An 18665-nucleotide genomic window follows, 5' to 3' on the forward strand; every position below is an offset into this window, starting at 1 on the left:
CAAACTCCTAGGCTTACGTGATTCTCTTGCCTCCACCTCCCAAGTAGCTGGGACTACAGGCACCCGCCACAACGCCTGGCTATTTTTTTTGTTGTTGAATTGTCATTGTTGTTTTAGCTGACCTGGGTCAGGTTCGAACTCACCACCCTTAGTGTATGTGGCCAGCACCCTGCTGACTGAGCTACAGGTGCCGCCTGGTTGAAATTTCTGAAGTGGAAAAGGCATGGCTATTCCAATCTAGGCTGAAACTCAAAAATGACAAACTATTTTTAAAATAACCAGTAAAAGAATTCAAGCTCTTGGTTCTAAAGCAGAAGTCTCCATGTTCACCCTCCCTCTTCCACGATTTCACCAATGCTTCCTGTTTCTTGGCCACTTCCTCTTCTTTATTCTGGTGTTCCTGTTGAAGTGAACTTTAGTTTGGCTCTTCCAACTACTGAGCAGTCCGGTCAGTCTGATGCGTGGAGGAAATCACCAAGTATGTACAACTTTTATGGGAAACCAACTATTGTTAGTAATAGGGGATTTCTACGAAGTAACTTAAGTGCATTAAGTTACTTTTTTTTTTTTTTTTTTTTGTAGAGACAGAGTTTCACTTTATCGCCCTTGGTAGAGTGCCATGGCATCACACAGCTCACAGTAACCTCCAACTCCTGGGCTTAGGCGATTCTCCTGCCTCAGTCTCCCGAGTAGCTGGGACTACAGGCGTCCGCCACAACGCCCGGCTATTTTTTGGTTGCAGTTTGGCCGGGGCCGGGTTTGAACCCATCACCCTCGGTATATGGGGCCGGCGCCCTGCTCATTGAGCCATAGGCGCCTCCCAGAACTGCATGAAGTTACATTTTTAGCCCATTTTTTCCTAGGGCATCATTTTCTAGAGCACTTCTTGCTAGCAGCACCAGAAGATAGGCTGGTGTGAAATATTATTTTGAGCAGCTGGGCAGAGTGGCTCATGCTTATAATTGTAGCACTTTGGAAGGCTGAGGCAGGAGTATCAGTTGAGACCAAGCATTCCAGACCAGCCTGAGCAATATAGGGAGACCGTCTCTACATAAAATATAAAAAAAATCAGGCCCCTTGGCTCGGCACCGTAGTACATTGGTTACGGCACCAGCCACATATACCGAGGGTGGTGGGTTTGCACCCAGCCTGGGCCATCTAGACAACAATGTTAACTGCAATAAAAAACAGCCAGGTGTTTAGGTGGGCGCCTGTATTCCCAGCTACTTGGGAGGCTTAGGCTAGAGATTCACTCAAGCCAAAAACTTTGAGGTTGCTGTGAGCTGTGATGCCAAGGCACTCTACCAAGGGCGACATAATGAGACTCTATCTCAAAAAAAAAAAAAAAAAAATCAGGCCTCTTTGCCCACTTGCCTTGGCCATGGAGGCCCATTCCTTGTCTATGGTGAACGTATCTTGCTTTGTAAACTTTCTTACTCTGTCTTTCTCTTTCTCAATAAACTTTGTCCCACACTGGCCTTAAAGGAAAAAAAAGATACACACATACACATTTATATGAATATAAAATTACCTGGGCATAGTGGCATGCGCTTGTAGTCCCAGCTACCTAGGAGGCTGACGCAGGGCTGCTTGAACACAGGAGTTTGAGGCTGCACTGAGCTATGATGATGCCACTGTACTCTAACCTGAGTGACAGAGTGAGACCATCATAAAAAAAAAAAAAATCATATATATATATTATTTTGAGATTTTGAATGATATAACTTTGTATAAAGTAACATATCTTCAATTGTGGATTTATTTTATTTTTATTTTTTGAGACAGAGCTTCAAGCTGTCACCCTGGGTAGAGTGCTGTAGCATCACAGCTCACAGCAACCTCCAACTCCTGGGCTTAAGCGATTCTCCTGCCTGGGCCTCCCAAGTAGCTGGGACTACAGGCGGTCTGCCACAACACCAGACTACTTTTTGGTTATAGTTATCTGTGTTGTTTGGCAGGCCTGGGACTGGATTCGAACCTGCCAGCTCCCAGGTATGTGGCTGGCACCCTAGCTGCTAAGCTACAGGAACCGAGCCTATTTTAGAAATTTTCAAGTCTACTACCACACATTAACATGAATGATAGTCACCGTGCTATACAATAGATCTCCAAAACTTATTCTAACTAAAATGTTGTAGCCTTCAACCAACATCTCCCTGCTTTCCCTACCCTTATCACTAGTAACCACCATTCTATTTTTTGCTATAAGTTCAGTGTTTTTTTTTTAAGATTCCACATGTAAGTGAGATCATATAGCATTTGTCTGTTAGTGCCTGGCTTATTTCATTTAACATGATGTCTTCCAAGTTTACCCGTATTGTTGCAAATGACTTACTCCAGTATTTAATCAGAAAAAAAACAAAAGTAAAATAAGCGATTTTCCTTCTTGCGCTAACAGGTAGCACAAATCCCTTCTTTTTAAAATATATATGCTGGGCACAGTGGCTCAGGCCTGTAATCCTAGCACTCTGGAAGGCTGAGGAGGGTGGATTGCCTGAGCTCACATGTTGGAGACCAGTCTGAGCAAGTGCAAGACTCTGCCTCTAAAAATAGTGGGGCACCTATAGTCCCAGCTACTCAGGAGGCCAAGCCAAGAGAATCTCTTGAGCTCAAGAGTTAGAGGTTGCTGTGAGCTATGATGCCACAGCACTTCACCGATGATGCCACAGCACTTCACCGACGGTGACAAAGTGAGACTCTGTCTCAAAAAATAAATAAAATAAATAGGGCCAGGTGTGGTGCCTCATGCCTGTAATCCTAGCACTCTGGGAGGCTAAGGCAGGTGGATTGCTTGAGCTCACGAGTTTAAGACCAGCCTGAGCAAAAGCGAGATCCCGTCTCTACTAAAAATAGAAAATCTGAGGCAAAAGGATTGCTTCAGTCCAAGAGTTTGAGGTTGCTGTGAGCTATGCCATGGCACTCTACTCAGGGTGATAGCTTGAAACTGTCTCTAAATAAATAAATAAATAATATATAACATGGTATTATAATTAATATTGTCTTGGTAGTAGGAATTCTGCACAGGAATTTAGCTATAACGACTAAAAGTTAAGTTACCACCCTTTTGAACTTACTAAGTAGCAGAAAGAATTCATCATTGCTAAATGATCCAACATTACAAATGCTTTTTATTTGATACTGATCTGACTGCTTTCTGAAAAGACTATATGCAATCACAGCAACAAGATGGTTGGCTGCCTCACACCCATAATCCAACTTCAATCTGTAGCCACTGTGACTTTTGGGCCGTTGGAGCTCTCCTAAGTACCTGCTTTGGCCTGAAGCTGACACAGGAGCTTCTTTCTAGGCTGACACCCGAGATCCAGGTTAGCATTCCGGGGACAAGCCCTCTGCCCCCACTTAACTGTATTCATCCCCTGGTCTATCCAGAAGGTTGAAGTGTCTGAGAGCCAGTCAGAAGGCTGAGCTGGTCATCCCCCACCATCCCTTGTTAGCACAGTCCATCCGTGTACTGGAGAGGATCAGGGATACCCAGCACTATGCTGGTTTTTCTGTCAAATTCTGGCTTAATAGGAAAACACTGCTCACCAGTTACTACAGACCTTTCTTCAGTGATAAGAAATCATGGCCATGACAGTTTCATAAAAAAAGATCATTATTGGGCAGCGCCTGTGGCTCAGTGAGTAGGGCGCCGGCCCCCTATACCGAGGGTGGCGGGTTCAAACCCAGCCCCTGCTAAACTGCAACAACAACAAAAATAGCCGGGCGTTGTGGCGGGCACCTATAGTCCCAGCTGCTCAGGAGGCTGAGGCAAGAGAATCACTTAAGCCCAGGAGTTGGAGGTTGCTGTGAGCCGTGTAACATCATGGCATTCTACCAAGGACAGTAAAGTGAGACTCTGTCTCTACAAAAAAAAAAAAGCTTTAAAAAATAAAAAAAATCATTATTGTATGATACAAAACAATTACCTTTACTTTATTCTCCCTTCACCAGGTTACCAAATAAGTTTCCACGTTGTGAGTGATAGGAAACAATGGTGATTTCCAATCTTTCTATTTACAGGGCTTTCATTACTATTCAAAAATAATTATTGGTGAGGATTTTCTGAAGTACGGAAATCTCAGAAGTCAACTTCCGGCTTGGCGCCCATAGCCCAGTGGTTAGGGCACCAGCCACATACAACGAGGCTGGCCGGTTAAACCCAGCCCAGGCCAGCTAAACAAGGACAACTACAACAACAACAACAAGAAAACAGCTGGGCGTTGTAGTGGGTGCCTGTAGTCCCAGCTACTTGGGAGGCTGATGTAAGATAATCACTTAAGCCCAAGAGTTTGAGGTTGTTGTAAGCTGTAATACCACGGCACTCTACCGAGGGTGACATACTGAGACTGTCTCAAAAAAAAAAAAAAAAGAAGAAGTCAACTTTCACCCTCCATACCACATTCCAATACTGGAAATTACCTGAATGATTGCAACCCCACACTCCTGGGCTCAAGCAATCCTCCTGCCTTAGCCTCCCTCGTAGCTGAGACAACAGGCGCCTGCCACAATGCCCAGCTCGATCCTCCTGCCTCAGCCTCCCACCACACGTGGCCAATCTCCCATGTTCAGTCTAAGAATTCAAGGGCTTTGATACTGCTTCCTTAGCTAGCATCACTAGGCAAAGGACTTTCAAGATAGGCTGAGAGATAAAATTTTAATTTGGTACTCTTAATGGGCAACATCCTTTTAAGTAGGTAAATCTGCAAGGTTGAAAATTTTTTTGCAGGTTTAGTTTTAGGCTCACTGTATCTTTCTTTGATGAACATATCACAAAGTTAGATGAATTAGGTTAACTGTATTAGAGCTTCTTAGAAAAACAGTATAAATTGTTACAACTAGTTTTTTCAGATAAAAAAGTATAATTATAATCTCTGTCCTCTTCATAAATTAATGACAAACTCATAAGAATCTAATAAAGCTATTTTAACAGGTGTAAATAGTTCTCATCTCTTTTCTATATTCTTGTATTGATTAAATTATTCATACACTTTAAAAAAATCTTCCAGCTCGGGCGGCGCCTGTGGCTCAGTGAGCAGGGCGCAGGCCCCATATGCCGAGGGTAGCGGGTTCAAACGCAGCCCCGGCCAAGCTGCAACAAAAAAAAAAAAAATAGCCGGGCATTGTGGCGGGTGCCTGTAGTCCCAGCTACTCGGGAGGCTGAGGCAGGAGAATCGCCTAAGCCCAGGAGTTGGAGGTTACCATGAGCTGTGTGACGCCACAGCACTCTACCAAGGGCAATAAAGTGAAACTCTGTCTCTACAAAAAAAAAAAAAAAAAATCTTCCAGCTCAGCGCCTGTGGCTCAAGCGGCTAAGGCGCCAGCCACATACACCTGAGCTGGTGGGTTCGAATCCGGCCTGGGCCCACCAAACAACAATGACGGCTGCAACCAAAAAATAGCCAGGCGTTGTGGCAGGCGCCTGTAGTCCCAGCTACTTGGGAGGCGGAGGCAGGAGAATCGCTTGAGCCCATGCGTTAGAGGTTGCTGTGAGCTGTGATGCCACGGTACTCTACCCAGGGCAACAGCTGGAGGCTCTGTCTCAAAAAAAAAAAAAATCTTCCATGGGGCGGCACCTGTGGCTCAGGGGGTAGGGCATGGGCCCCATATACCAAGGGTGGTGGGTTCAAACCTGGCCCCGGCCAAACTGCAACAAAAAAATAGTCGGGTGCCTGTAGTCCCAGCTACTTAGGAGGTTGAGGCAAGAGAATCACCTAAGCCCAGGAGTTGGAGGTTGCTGTGAGCTGTGTGACACCACGGCACTCTACCAAGGGCGATAAAGTGAAACTCTGTCTCTAAAAAAAAAAAAAAAAAAGTCTTCCATGAATTAAAAGCTATAACTTTCTCTCTTGAAGACTGTGTGTGTCACGTAAGTACTGGTCAGTCTTGGGCAGCTCGTCCACAGCTGACCGGCTCTGCTGCGTGGTCTTCACAAATCTGAGCAGATTGACGATGGCAGCAGGTGTCACTCCAGGTATACGACTGGCAGCCCCGATCTAGGAATTAGAACCACAGGAGAAACGTGGGTGACCTATGTTAAATCAAATTTTCCTCCTAATAACAAACCGTGTATTTTATAAAATATCTTCATAATTATACCTTAATTTAATGTATTACCAAATAGATAAATGAATTGTGACTCTTTATGTCTTCATTTTACAAATGGGGAAGTGCAGCTCCGAGAAGTTAAAATGATTAGTGTAAGATCCCATAACTAAGGCTCAGTGCCTGTGGCTCAAGGGGCTAAGATGCCAGCCACATACACCTGAGCTGGAGGGTTCGAATCCAGCCGGGTCCACAAAACAACAATGATGGCTGCAACCAAAAAACAGCTGGGCGTTGTGGCGGGCGCCTATAGTCCCAGCTACTTGGGAGCCGGAGGCAGGAGAATTGCTTGAGCCCAGGAGTTGGAGGTTGCTATGAGCTGTGATGCCATGGCACTCTACCCAGGGCGACAGCTTGAGATTCTGTCTGAAAAAAAAAAAAAGATCCCATAACTAACAGAGGTTAGAATACTTTCCCTTTCTATTAAACTAAGCAAAATTATAGGGCGGCTCCTGTGGCTCAGTGACTGGGGCGCTGGCCCCATGTACTGAGGGTTGTGGGTTCGGGTGGTGGGTTCAAACCCGGCCCCAGCCAAACTGCAACAAAAAAATAGCCAGGCGTTGCGGCAGGCGCCTGTAGTCCCAGCTACTCGGGAGGCTGGGGCAAGAGAATCGCCTAAGCCCAAGAGCTGGAGGTTGCTGTGAGCTGTGATGCCACAGCACTCTATCAAGGGCGACAATTTGAGACTCTGTCTCTAAAAAAAAAAAAAAAGAAAGAAAAATATTATAACAGAGCTCCTTTCTTCAAATACAGATCCAAGTCCCTTATCTGAAATCCTTGAGGCCACTTTGTAGTAAGGTACCTACACTGCACACAACAGAACTTCTCCAGTGGTGTCTGGGGCAGCATCCCCCACTTTTTATCCCATTGGCATTTATTTCTGCAATGCATTTTTTTTTGCCTTTTAATTTAATTTATTTATTTATTTTTATTGTTGGGGATTCATTTAAGGGTATAAGAAACCAGGTTATACTGATGGCATTTGTTAGGTAAAGACCCTCTTACAATTGTGTCTTGCTCCCAAAAGGTGTGGCACACACCAAGTCTGCGTTGCATTTTTACAATGAAATGTATGAACATTCATTCTAAGTGGCATAAAGACCAAATAGGCTAAAGTTAGTTGAGATCAGTTTTGCTACTGAATAACTTTGAGGCAAAGTCTGTGAGAACTTTCTGTACTTTAGAATTGTGACTAAGGGCTTCTGAACACCTAAGACCACTGCTGTCCAACTGAATTTTCTGTGATGATGGAAATTTTCCATAGCATTCTCATTGCAATAATGCAATGTCCACTGTGGTAGCCACCAGTCACATCGGGCTACCAGGCACTTGCAATGTCACTAATGAGACTGAAGAGCTGAATTTTAAATTACATTTAATTTTAATTAATGTAAATAACCAGAGTTGGCTAGTGACTATTGTGTTAGACAAAGCAGCCTACGATCATCCACAAAACATAACCTAAAATCAATAGGAGGGGGCAGAGTCATCAAATTTAAAGCCTACTTACCTGATGATGACTATTGCTAAGAATACCATGTTACATTGAAATCCCTCCTCGCTGTAAGAATAGTTTTTTCCCAAATTTTTTACAGACCATATTTTTATAAAATTCCCTTTAAAAACATACATCTCAGAAATCAACAAATATAGACTGACAACATTTAAATATTTATTAGAAGCTCAATACTGTGAGTACACACATATATTAGGCTGAAACGCAGGGTGGGGGAACTCTGGTTCTCCTGTTCCTTTGATTCACTCCTAAGACAACACCATGGAACTCTGAGGGAGGGATCTAAGTGGTGATTTGATAACCACTAATATGCGTTACATGTCAACACAGTGTGGTTTCTTTTAAGCCGAGCATATATACTAGTTTGCACAGGTGGTTTAGCATATGGTTGGGATTAGGGAATAATTACAATCAAATCAATTATCGACTTCCAGTTATTTATTTATTCTAAGATTTACCAATTCTCATAGGGATATACCATCTGTCATATACAGAGATATGAAAAAACCTAAGGCAAAGTTTCTTATCATTAAGTAAGAAACTTTATGACCATTGTAAACACCAGGTTTAAAAAACTAAAGCTCCAAATACTTATTTATAACTTGCTCCTATTCCATCCTGTTCTCTTACCGTCTGTGGACGACTGAGATGCAGTTTCTCTCGAACTTCCTGGGACAAGGACACGTCCTTGACAGACAAATAATCTAGGTCACTTGGCAACTGGAGAGCTTCATCTCGCTGAACTTCCTTTATTTCTTGTAGTTGAAAGAACAACGCTGATTCATAAGCGGCTTGAGAACAAAATCAGAACCATGTGTCAATACCAGCTTATACTAACAACTCACATTTTTCTTTTTTTTGAGACAGAGTTTCACTATGTTGCTCTCAGTAGAGTGCTGTAGCGTCACAGCTCACAGCAACCTCAAACTCTTGGGCTTAAGTGATTCTCTTGCCTTAGCCTCCCAAGTAGGTGGGACTACAGGTGCCCAGCACAACACTCAGCTATTTTTGTTGTTGTTGCAGTTGTCATTGTTGGTTAGCTGGCCCGGGCCAGATTCAAATCTGCCAGTCTTGGTGTAAATGGCTGGTGCTGTAACCACTGTGCTACGGGAGCCAAGCCTTACAACTCACATTTATATAGCCTTTTACAAGTTACAAAGCGCTTTTGCACACATCATCTCATTCAACACTCATCTCAACACCATCGACAGGTGAGGGCAAGTGTTCCCCTTTGTGTACAAAGAAACTGAGGCTAAGAAAAAGGGAGTATGAGTATTTTGCACATTAACCACAACATTCTGTCTAGTAGTTTAATGCATGTCTTTTTCATTACAAATACCTAGAAAATTAAAGTAAAAAAAATGAATTTACTTTTCCTATCAGTACAAATCTTGGGTAGAACACTTCCCTCAACAGGGTATTGGTTTGAATTTTAAGTCTTAAAGTAGAGCTTCTTACTTGACAAAGCAAAATTTAAATCATTTAGTTAAAGTTTACTCAGAAGTAATTCAGGCAGATAACTCAGCAATTATTTTGTTATTAAAACATTCTGGCTTGGTGCCTGTAGCTCAAGTGGTTAGGGTGCCAGCCACTTACACCAGACCTGGCGGGTTCAAATCCAGCCTGGCCCACCAAATAACAAAGACAACTACAACCAAAAAAAAAAAAAAAAATAGCCAGGCATAGTGGCAGGCACCTGTAGTCCCAGCTACTTGGGAGGCTGAGGCAAGAGACTTGCTTAAGCCCAAGAGTTTCAGGTCGCTGTGAGCTGTGACGCCATGACACTCTACCCAGGGCGACATAGTGAGACTCTGTCTCAAAAAAAAAAATTATATCCTTTAAAAAAAAAACCCAAAACCTCTTTTTTAAAAACCTAAACTGGAAAAATAAAACCTAAATTAATTCATCGTGTTGTCCAGGGTCTTGTCAAAAACAAGCAAATAAACAAACAAGAAAACACCACCAAAAACCCCAAAAATTTAAAAAAAAACCTAAATTGAGGTAGTCATTCTGTCCAATTCAAGAAAGAGTCACGGGCGGCACCTGTGGCTCAGGGTAAGGCGCTGGCCCCATATACCGAGGGTGGCGGGTTCAATCCCGGCCCGGGCCAAACTGAACAAAAAAATAGCCAGGCATTGTGGCGGGTGCCTATAGTCCCAGCTACTCGGGAGGCTGAGGCAAGAGAATCGCCTAAGCCCAGGAGTTGGAGGTTGCTGTGAGCTGTGACACCACAGCATTCTACCAAGGGCAATAAAGTGAGACTCTGTCTCTAAAAAAAAAAAAAAAAAGAAAGAAAGAGAGTCACAGTGATGTTTTGGTAGCCTCTGTTTCCATCACTTGAATGGCAGCTAGAAATCTCATCTCTGTGCCTACTCATTACCCTCGGTTTATGGGCACCATCATCATCCCGGGCCTCGGCTTCTTTATCTAAAAATTGCAGGGAGGCTCAGATGACTACCAAGGGTCCTTATGGCAACAAAGACTAGTTATGAAGTACATAGATCAGACAAGTTAAGTTCAAATCCTAGTTCTGCCACTCACGAATTGTGTAATCTTGGGCAACTTAGGATTTTCTGTAAAATCAGAAGAATCTACCCCTCACAGGGCAGTTCTAAGCAGCAAACGAAATCATGCATGTAGAGGGTTTAGTAAAACGTGGTAATATAGGATGGCGCCCATAGCTCAGTGGGTAGGGCGCTGGCCACATACACCAAGGCTGGCAGTTTGAACCTGCTTTGGGCCAGCTAAAACAACAATAACAACTACAACAACAACAACAAAAATAGCCAGGTGTTATGGCAGGCACTTGTAATCTCAGCTACTTGGGAGGCTAAGGCAAGAGAATCACTTAAGCCCAAGACCTTCAGGTTGTTGTGAGTTGTGATGCCACAGCACTCTATGAAGGGCAACATAGTGAGATTCTGTCTCGAAAAAAAAAAAACCTAAAACCACTGATCTTTAATCCAATATAGTTTCTTTTAACCCAAAGACAGATACTATAAAGTCTTCATACACGTGAAAGACCTTAAAGAGCAAAGAAAAACAATAACTATTGCATGGCTGAAGTCAGGGTTTCCTATAAACAAGTTAATGATAAAATTGCTCTGGATTATTCTAATCTGAATCTCACTGATTTATGGAACAAAGTAAAATTGCAAACCAAGATTTCTTATAATTTTTTTTTTTTTTTTTTGTAGAGACAGAGTCTCACTTTACTGCCCTTGGTAGAGTGCCATGACGTCACAGGACTCTCAGCAACCTACAGCTCTTGGGCTTCCACGATCCTCCTGCCTCAGCCTCCTAAGCAGCTGGGACTACAGGTGCCCGCCACAACGCCCGGCTATTTTTTGGTTGCAGTTCAGCCGGGGCTGGGTTTGAACCTGCCACCCTCGGCATATGGGGCCGGCGTCCTACTCACTGAGCCACAGGAGCCACCATAATGTTTTTGTGATTATTTTGAGACAGGATCCTGCTCTGTCACCAAGGCTGGCATGCAATGACACGATAATAGGTCACCGCAGCCTGTAATTCCTGCACTCAGGCAATCCTCCTGACTCAGCCTCCCAAGTAGCTGGGACTACAGTACAGATACATGCCACCATATCCAACTAATGTTTTTTTTTTTTTTGAGACAGAATCTCACTATGTCGCCCCGGGTAGAGTGCTGTGGCGTTACAGCTCACAGTAACCTCAAACTCTTGGGTTTAAGCAATTCTCGTGCCTCAGCCTCCCAAGTAGCTGGGACACCTGCCACAACGCCCGGTTACTTTTTGTGGCAGTTGTCATTGTTGTTTAGCTGGCCCGGGTTGGATTCAAACCCGCCACCCTCTGTGTATGTGGCTGGCACCATAACCACTGTGCTAGGGGGGCTGAGCTGTCATCCAACTAATTTTTATTTTTGTGTGTATGTGTGGTTTTTGGCCGCGGCTGAGTTTGAACCCGCCACCTCTAGCATATGGGGCCAGCACCCTACTCCTTTGAGCCACAGGCGCTGCCCCATCCAACTAATTTTTAAATTTTTTTGCGAAAACAGTCTTGCCTTACTATGCTCCCTAGGCTGGTCTCAAACTTCTGGGTTCGAGTGCTCTTCCCACCTCAACCTCTCAAATTGCTAGCTTTAACAGGCATGAGCCATCTCATTCAGCCCAATTTAATTTAAAAAAATTGTTTTTTAGAGATGGAGATGGGGAGTCTGACTATATTGCTCAGGCTGGAGTGCAATGGATATTCACAGGTATGACTGTGGCACATTACAGCTTTGAACTCCTGGGCTCAAGCAATCTCCCTCCCTCAGCCTCCCAAATATCTGGGACTACAGGGGTGTGCCACTGCACCCAGTGCAAACCAAGCTTAAAATATAAAATCCAATCACTTTCCTCGGTGCTAACAGTCATAAATGTTTAATAAAGTAGCCGGGTGCAGTGGCTCACGCCTGTAATCCCAGCACTGTGGGAGGCTGAGGAGGGAGAATCGCTTGAGCTCAGGAGTTCGTGACTCGCCTGAGCGACAGTGAGACCCCGACTCCTGAAAAAAATGGAAAAACCCAGTTGGGCGCCGCGGCGAGCGCCTGTAATCCCAGCGGCTTCCGCCTGTAATCCCAGAGGCTTCTGGAGGCTGAGGCAGTGGGGTGCCCGCAGCCCGAGTCTGAGGTTGTGGTGAGCTACCACACCCACTGCACTCTGCTCAGGGGCATAGGGTGGGACCCTGTCTCAACAACAACAAAAAAATGTTTAATAAAGTAATTTTTACTCAATATGAAAAATCATGATGATGAAATAAAAGGTCAACAGTGTTTCTTGTACATCAGTAGATTACTAGTGTTTGATCATTTTGAAGAATGATTCTCGAGTTTCTGGTGAGTTTCCTTTTGCTGTTGAACTTTTGTAACCTTCCATGGTAGTATGGTAGGTAGCCCTTGGGTCACCCTACACACAGAGCAACAACTCAGAAAGGTGACAGACCTCTGTGGAACTAAAAAGAAAACACCACTGTTAGAAGGAACACAGCCTTATCACTCCCCTGCCAGGTCTCCAAGGAGCTTTAAGTCTTTTCCTGTTTGGATAGCACACCACCATCAACTGTTTCTGCCCTTCTCCCCACAGGGTCCTGTTTCTTGCCTTTTTCACTACATATACTAATTTTCCACTGCAGGAAAAAACACCTGCTATCAAAATGCAGAAGCCAATACTATTCTCAGTATTTCTGTTTATATCTGGAATTTGCATTTTAAAAAAAAGTGAAGGAAAAACAGTATTGTACATCTGTGGCTATGATGGTAGATAAACTGGCCAAGAGCCTGGGAGCTTGTGTTTTACCATGTCTGGAAGCAGATTCTGGATTTCTCTGCCTTATAAGTATTTGTCAGTTGTAGAATATTCCAGTATATGGTATGGTCAAATCCAAAGACAGTATTATTTTTCACATTATTCGAACATTATTAGGTGGGGAAAATGTAAAAAGGGTTTAAAGTTAAAAAACAAAAAATTTTTTTTTCCAATAAGATTCTCTATAGATCACTTAACTGGAAATGTGCATATAAATCCTCAGTGGGTCTGCGGTGGGGCCCGAGACTCTTCATTCCTAATAAGCTTCCAGACGTTGCGATGCTGCTGGCTGGTGACCACACTGGGCAGCACCACAGGTAGCACTGTGCTGGTCCCACAATAACAGGGGCTCCTCCTGGCACAAAGCTCTTAACACATCTACTGTCTATTCATAATTTGCTCAAATGGAAAAGAGAGTATACAGGCATCTCAGGTAAAATAGTACTTTCTACCTTCTATCTTCAGTCTGTCAGCCAGCTCTCTGCATTGAGTATACTTCCTCAAGGGGTCTGGAACAGCCTGGGCTAATAACTCCATGTCAACTTCCTCATACTTCAGAACATCCAGAGCACTGCAAATACACAAAAGTTTAATTAACGTAAAGATCCATATATGGAATGATGTAAAGTCTCAGAATAATAACACCAAAAGATACTCTTGTTTCGGGCAGTGCCTGTGGCTCAGTGAGCAGGGCGCCAGCCCCATATACCGAGGGTGGCGGGTTCAAGCCCAGCCCTGGCCAAACTGCAACAAAAAAATAGCCGGGCGTTGTGGCAGGCGCCTGTAGTCCCAGCTATTCGGGAGGCTGAGGCAAGAGAATCGCTTAAGCCCAGGAGTTGGAGGTTGCTGTGAGCTGTGTGAGGCCAGGGCACTCTACCGAGGGCCATAAAGTGAGACTCTGTCTCTACAAAAAAAAAAAGATACTCTTGTTTCCAAGTACAATGAGCAATGTAATAGCATCCATAAAATGGTAGGCCCTCAACAAGGCTTAACATTTGATTCTCTCCAACTCCTTATCAGGAGAATTAAGTAGCTGGTAAGGGTGGAAGGCCACTTGTCCTACCTTCTGCGTAAGGACAGAATAATCTCTAACAAAGGTTTCATCGAATTTCCCAAGCTCATGGAACCTGCTTTACATCTAAGCCATGTTCTGTCCTAATGTTCTGTGAATGACTCATCCTTTGCATGCTTAGAAGCCCTGACGGAAGTTTCCTGCTTTCTTCTACAGAACTCCCTAAAGAAGACCAAGAGGCTGTTGTGAGCATGTTTTAAGTCTCTGCAAAACAAACTGATAAAAGTAGAATAGTAGTTCTTATCTTAGAACAATTCTCATTTAAAAAAATTTGATACAGAAGATTAGTATTGTTTCAGTCATATATTAATTTTTACCACATGGGAACTTTCCTTCTTTGAGACAGTCTCACTCTGTCACCTGAGGCTAGAGTGTTGTGGAGTCAGCCTAGCTCATGGCCACCTCAAACTCTTCGGTTCAAGCAATCCTCCTGCCTCAGTCTCCTGAGTAGCTGGGACTACAGGTGCACCACCCCTGGCCTGGAACTTTTCTTTCTGAGACAAGGTTTCACTTTGTCCTCTAGGCTAGAGCACAGTGGCATGATCATAGCTCACTGTAACCTCACATTTCTGGGCTTAATAAATCCTCCTGGCTCAGTCTCCTGAGTAGCTGGGACTACAGGTGCACGCCATCATACCCGGATAATTTTTTTTCTTTTTTTTTGAGACAGAGCCTCAAGCTGTCGCCCTGGGTAGAGTGCTATGGCATCACAGCTCACAGCAACCTCCAACTCCTGGGCTCAAGCGATTCTCCTGCCTCATCCTCCCAAGTAGCTGGGACTACAGGCGCCTACCATAACGCCCAGCTATTTTTTGGTTGCAGCCGTCATTGTTGTTTGGTGAGCCTGGGCTGGATTCGAACCCGCCAGCTCAGGTATATGTGGCTGGCACCTTAGCTGCTAGAGCCACAGGGACCGAGCCCATACCTGGATAATTTTTTTTTTTTTTTGGCCAGGGCTGGGTTTGAACCCGCCACCTTCGGCATACGGGGCCAGCGCCCTATTCCTTTGAGCCACAGGCACCGCCCTACCCGGATAATTTTTAAAAATTTTTAGCTGGTTGAAGTGGATTGCTTGTGCTCAGGAGTTCAAGACTGGCCTGATCAATAGTAAGACCCCATTTGTACTAAAAAAAATAGAAAAATTAGCCAAAAGAACTCAATGGGAACCACAAAGGAAATTATACTTAAAAATTTTTTAAATTATATATTTTTTTATCCTAAAAAAAAAGATGAGTCACCTAAAAGGATTTTGAAAAGACACTCAAAGGCATATTCATATAAAATGTATAGGTAAAGGCGTACAATGTCTTTCTGAAATTATCTTGTTTTTCTATAAAAAGTAAGAAAGGTCTATACTAAAAACGCATACCTGACGGGCAGACTTCTGCTAGTACTTATAGGAGCCTGTGGTATTAATTTTTTCCATTTAGAGCTTGAAAACTCAATGGATTTCAACATAGAAATGCCTTCTTTTAAAGAAGACTTCATCCAAGAAGCTCTTTCATATCGTTGCTGGGACACACAGCCAGCTTCCTTATACCCTAGGGAAGAGAGAGAGAACATAAAGACAGGTTTCAAAGCAATGCAGACCGGGTAGCAGGAGGCAGAGAAGAGTTACCTCGAAATGTGAGGCGGCTGTCAGCATTATCAGGGCGCAGCGACAAACGGAACTCCACTCGGCTGGTAAACATGCGGTAGGGTTCACTGGTGCCCAATGTGGTGAGGTCATCAATCAGGACTCCTATGTAGCCTTCTGTCCGGCTAAGGACAAAGGGAGGCTTGCGACTGACCCGGAGACTGGCGTTGATCCCAGCTATCACACCCTACGAGAGGACTGAAATGTTTAAAAGGCCATTATGACTTGAACGAAGAACTATCCCATTCAGAAGACTACTTGGAAAGGACGGTACGGGATAGGAAGAAAATATGCACCATCCAAGGGATAAAACAGAGATAGAAAGTGTGATCCAGGCTCGGCACCTGTAACTCAGCGGTTAAGGCGCCAGCCACATACACCAAGGCTGGCAGGTTCAAACTTTGCCCGGGCCTGCCAAACAACAATAACAACTACAACCAAAAAATAGCCGGGAGTTGTAGTGGGCACCTGTAGTCCCAGCTACTTGGGAGGCTGAGGCAAGAGAATCGCTTAAGCCCAAGAGTTTGAGGTTGCTGTGAGCTGTGATGCCACAGCACTCTACTTAGGGCGACATAGTGAGAATCTGTCTCAAAAAAAAAAGAAAATGTGACCCATACTCAAAGTATGGATAAGTACCACTTTGGCAGGCTGTTCATTGCTTTCTGAGATATCTAACATTCCTGATAAGCCTGGGGAGAAGGACTAATTTTTTTTTTTAAGCCACCTATGAAAATGTTCTAGCCTTAGGGCGGTGCCTGTGGCTCAGAGGGTAGGGCGCCGGCCCCATATGCCGGAGGTTGCGGGTTCAAACCCAGCCCTGGCCAAAAAAAAAAAAAGGATTTGTAGAGAAAATGTTCTAGCCTTTTCCCACTTAAATAAAACTAACAAATTCCCACTTACAGGCTTGACGCCTATAGCACAGTGGTTATGACGCCAGCCACCTGAACCTAGGCTGGCGGGTTTGAGATTGGCCCAGGCCAGCTAACCAACAATGACAACTGCAACAACAACAAAAATAGCGGGGCATTGTGGCGGGTGCCTGTAGTCCCAGCTTACTTGGGAGGCTGAGGCAAGAGAATCGCTTAAGCCCAAGAGTTTGAGGTTGCTGTGAGCTATGACACCACAGCACTCTACTCAGGGCAACAGCTTGAGACTGTCTCAAAAAAAAAAAAAAAAAAAAATTCCATTTAGAAAGAATAATATGATAATTTTCTTTCTTTCTTTCTTTCTTTGAGACAGAGTCTATGTTGCCCTAAAGTGCCGTGCTGTCACAGCTCACAGCTGGGTTCAAACCCACTACCCTTGGTGAACATGGCGCCCTGCCGACTGAGCTATGGGTGCTGCCATAATATGATAATTTTCTTTTTTTTTTTTTTTTGAGAGACAGAGTCTCACCTTGTCACCCTAGGTAGAGTACTGTGGTGTCACAGCTCACAGCAAACTCCAGCTCTTGGGCTTAGGTGATTCTCTTGCCTCAGCCTCCCAAGTAGCTGGGACTATAGGCACTTGCCACAACGCCCGGCTATTTTTTTGTTGCAATTTGGCCAGGACTGGGTTTGAACCCGCCACCCTTAGTATATGGGGCCGGCGCCCTACTCACTGAGCCACAGGAGCCGCCCATAATATGATAATTTTCAATAAAGTTATGTCAACTAATTTTTCCTTCTTTCAAACCCCAAACTTTTAATCTAATCAGAATGCACCATCAGATCTAGAAGCTCAGAAAGGAGTAATTAAGCCACATGTGTTTTTAAAATCCTTTTATTTATAAAAGCCTTGTCTATATAGCCTGAAACAGAAATCATCTTCTATTGCAGTTATGAGTTGTAGCTAATATTTATACACTTAACACAACAGATGTTAAATGTTGGAATACAAGTGAAATAAACAGTCCCTTTTGATTGAGAGTAACATGTCCATAACCTCTTACCTGAGCTGCAGCTTCCTCATAACCAGTGGTGCCATTTATCTGGCCAGCAAGGAAGAGCCGCTGAACCAGATGAGTCTCCAGGGAAGGAGTGATGTGACGGGGATCTAAGTAATCATACTGAACACCATAGCCTGCCCAAAGAGGAAATGGCATCAAATAAGTAAAAAAGGAGCTGGATTAGCCTCAAGGTAGAGCTACAAAGATTACCAGTAAGTTCCCTTCAAAAACAAAGGTTATTTTAAATGTACAAATGTTGGACTTCATCTCTGAGCCACTCAACAACAATGACTATAGCTAAGACCTCCCTGATTGCTAAAGCAATGCTGAGTTATACTGAAGGGCAGCTCTGACCCTCTTTACCTGGCTGAATCATTTTAGCTTTTTCCAAGCCTCTGATGCACGTGATCATTTTTTCCTGTAACTCAGCTGGGAGCGTCACAGATAACCCTTGGGGATAGATGAGGTCAGAATCCATTCCTTCAGGTTCCAACCAAACCTGATGTATACGGTTTGGGAAACGCAAAACCTTCGATTCAATGGAGGGACAGTACCTACAATAAGACATTTAAATTAAAAAAGCTGAAACAAACAAAAAAGAATTGACATCATTCCCCAAAGTAACTGAACACTGATATTCTGTCCTTACCGGGGTCCTCTGGTAGTTTCCTTAACATGACTATTGAGGTGAAGGTTCTCAAGGACGATCTCATCCACTCTAGGGTTAGTGTGAGTCAAGTAACATGGCAGCTGATCTTCTGGCTAAAAAACAATAACCAGAAACAATGCTATTTTCCTTCTCTACTAGTTTGGCTCTTAGTCAAATAAATACTACCTGACCTACACTTACTTTAATAGATATTAAATATATGCTTAACGTCCAGTACTAATAAATATTCCTGCCAGAAATAAACAACCCAGAAGATAAAGTTAAATCTAAGCCTCTAAAGCAACCACCTGTCTGCAGGAAATAGGACAGAGGAACATAGCAGATGAATGTAGAATGAGAGAAGTTGTAGAGAATAAATAACTCAATGTTTTTCCAAATATATATATTTAAAAAAATTATTTATTATTATTTTTTT

At 43.7% G+C, this 18665-nt stretch overlaps 1 protein-coding gene across 1 annotated transcript in view; it reads right to left on the bottom strand.

Moving 5' to 3' along the window:
- Positions 1 to 315: 315 nt before the first annotated feature.
- The window catches only part of MTO1 (mitochondrial tRNA translation optimization 1), a 40922-nt gene continuing 22572 nt past the window's right edge, over positions 316 to 18665 (bottom strand). Inside the window, exons 5-12 of the mRNA XM_053601167.1 lie at positions 18230 to 18342; positions 17944 to 18134; positions 17584 to 17714; positions 15636 to 15840; positions 15387 to 15558; positions 13398 to 13516; positions 8252 to 8412; positions 316 to 5996 (exon numbers count right to left, since the gene is read on the bottom strand). Of these exons, the coding sequence (XP_053457142.1) occupies positions 5835 to 5996; positions 8252 to 8412; positions 13398 to 13516; positions 15387 to 15558; positions 15636 to 15840; positions 17584 to 17714; positions 17944 to 18134; positions 18230 to 18342 (1254 nt within the window). The 3' untranslated portion in view covers positions 316 to 5834. The remainder of the gene's footprint in view (positions 5997 to 8251; positions 8413 to 13397; positions 13517 to 15386; positions 15559 to 15635; positions 15841 to 17583; positions 17715 to 17943; positions 18135 to 18229; positions 18343 to 18665) is intronic.

The sequence above is a fragment of the Nycticebus coucang genome, chromosome 9 (genome assembly GCF_027406575.1).
Source record: "Nycticebus coucang isolate mNycCou1 chromosome 9, mNycCou1.pri, whole genome shotgun sequence".
Taxonomy (NCBI): Eukaryota; Metazoa; Chordata; class Mammalia; order Primates; family Lorisidae; genus Nycticebus; species Nycticebus coucang.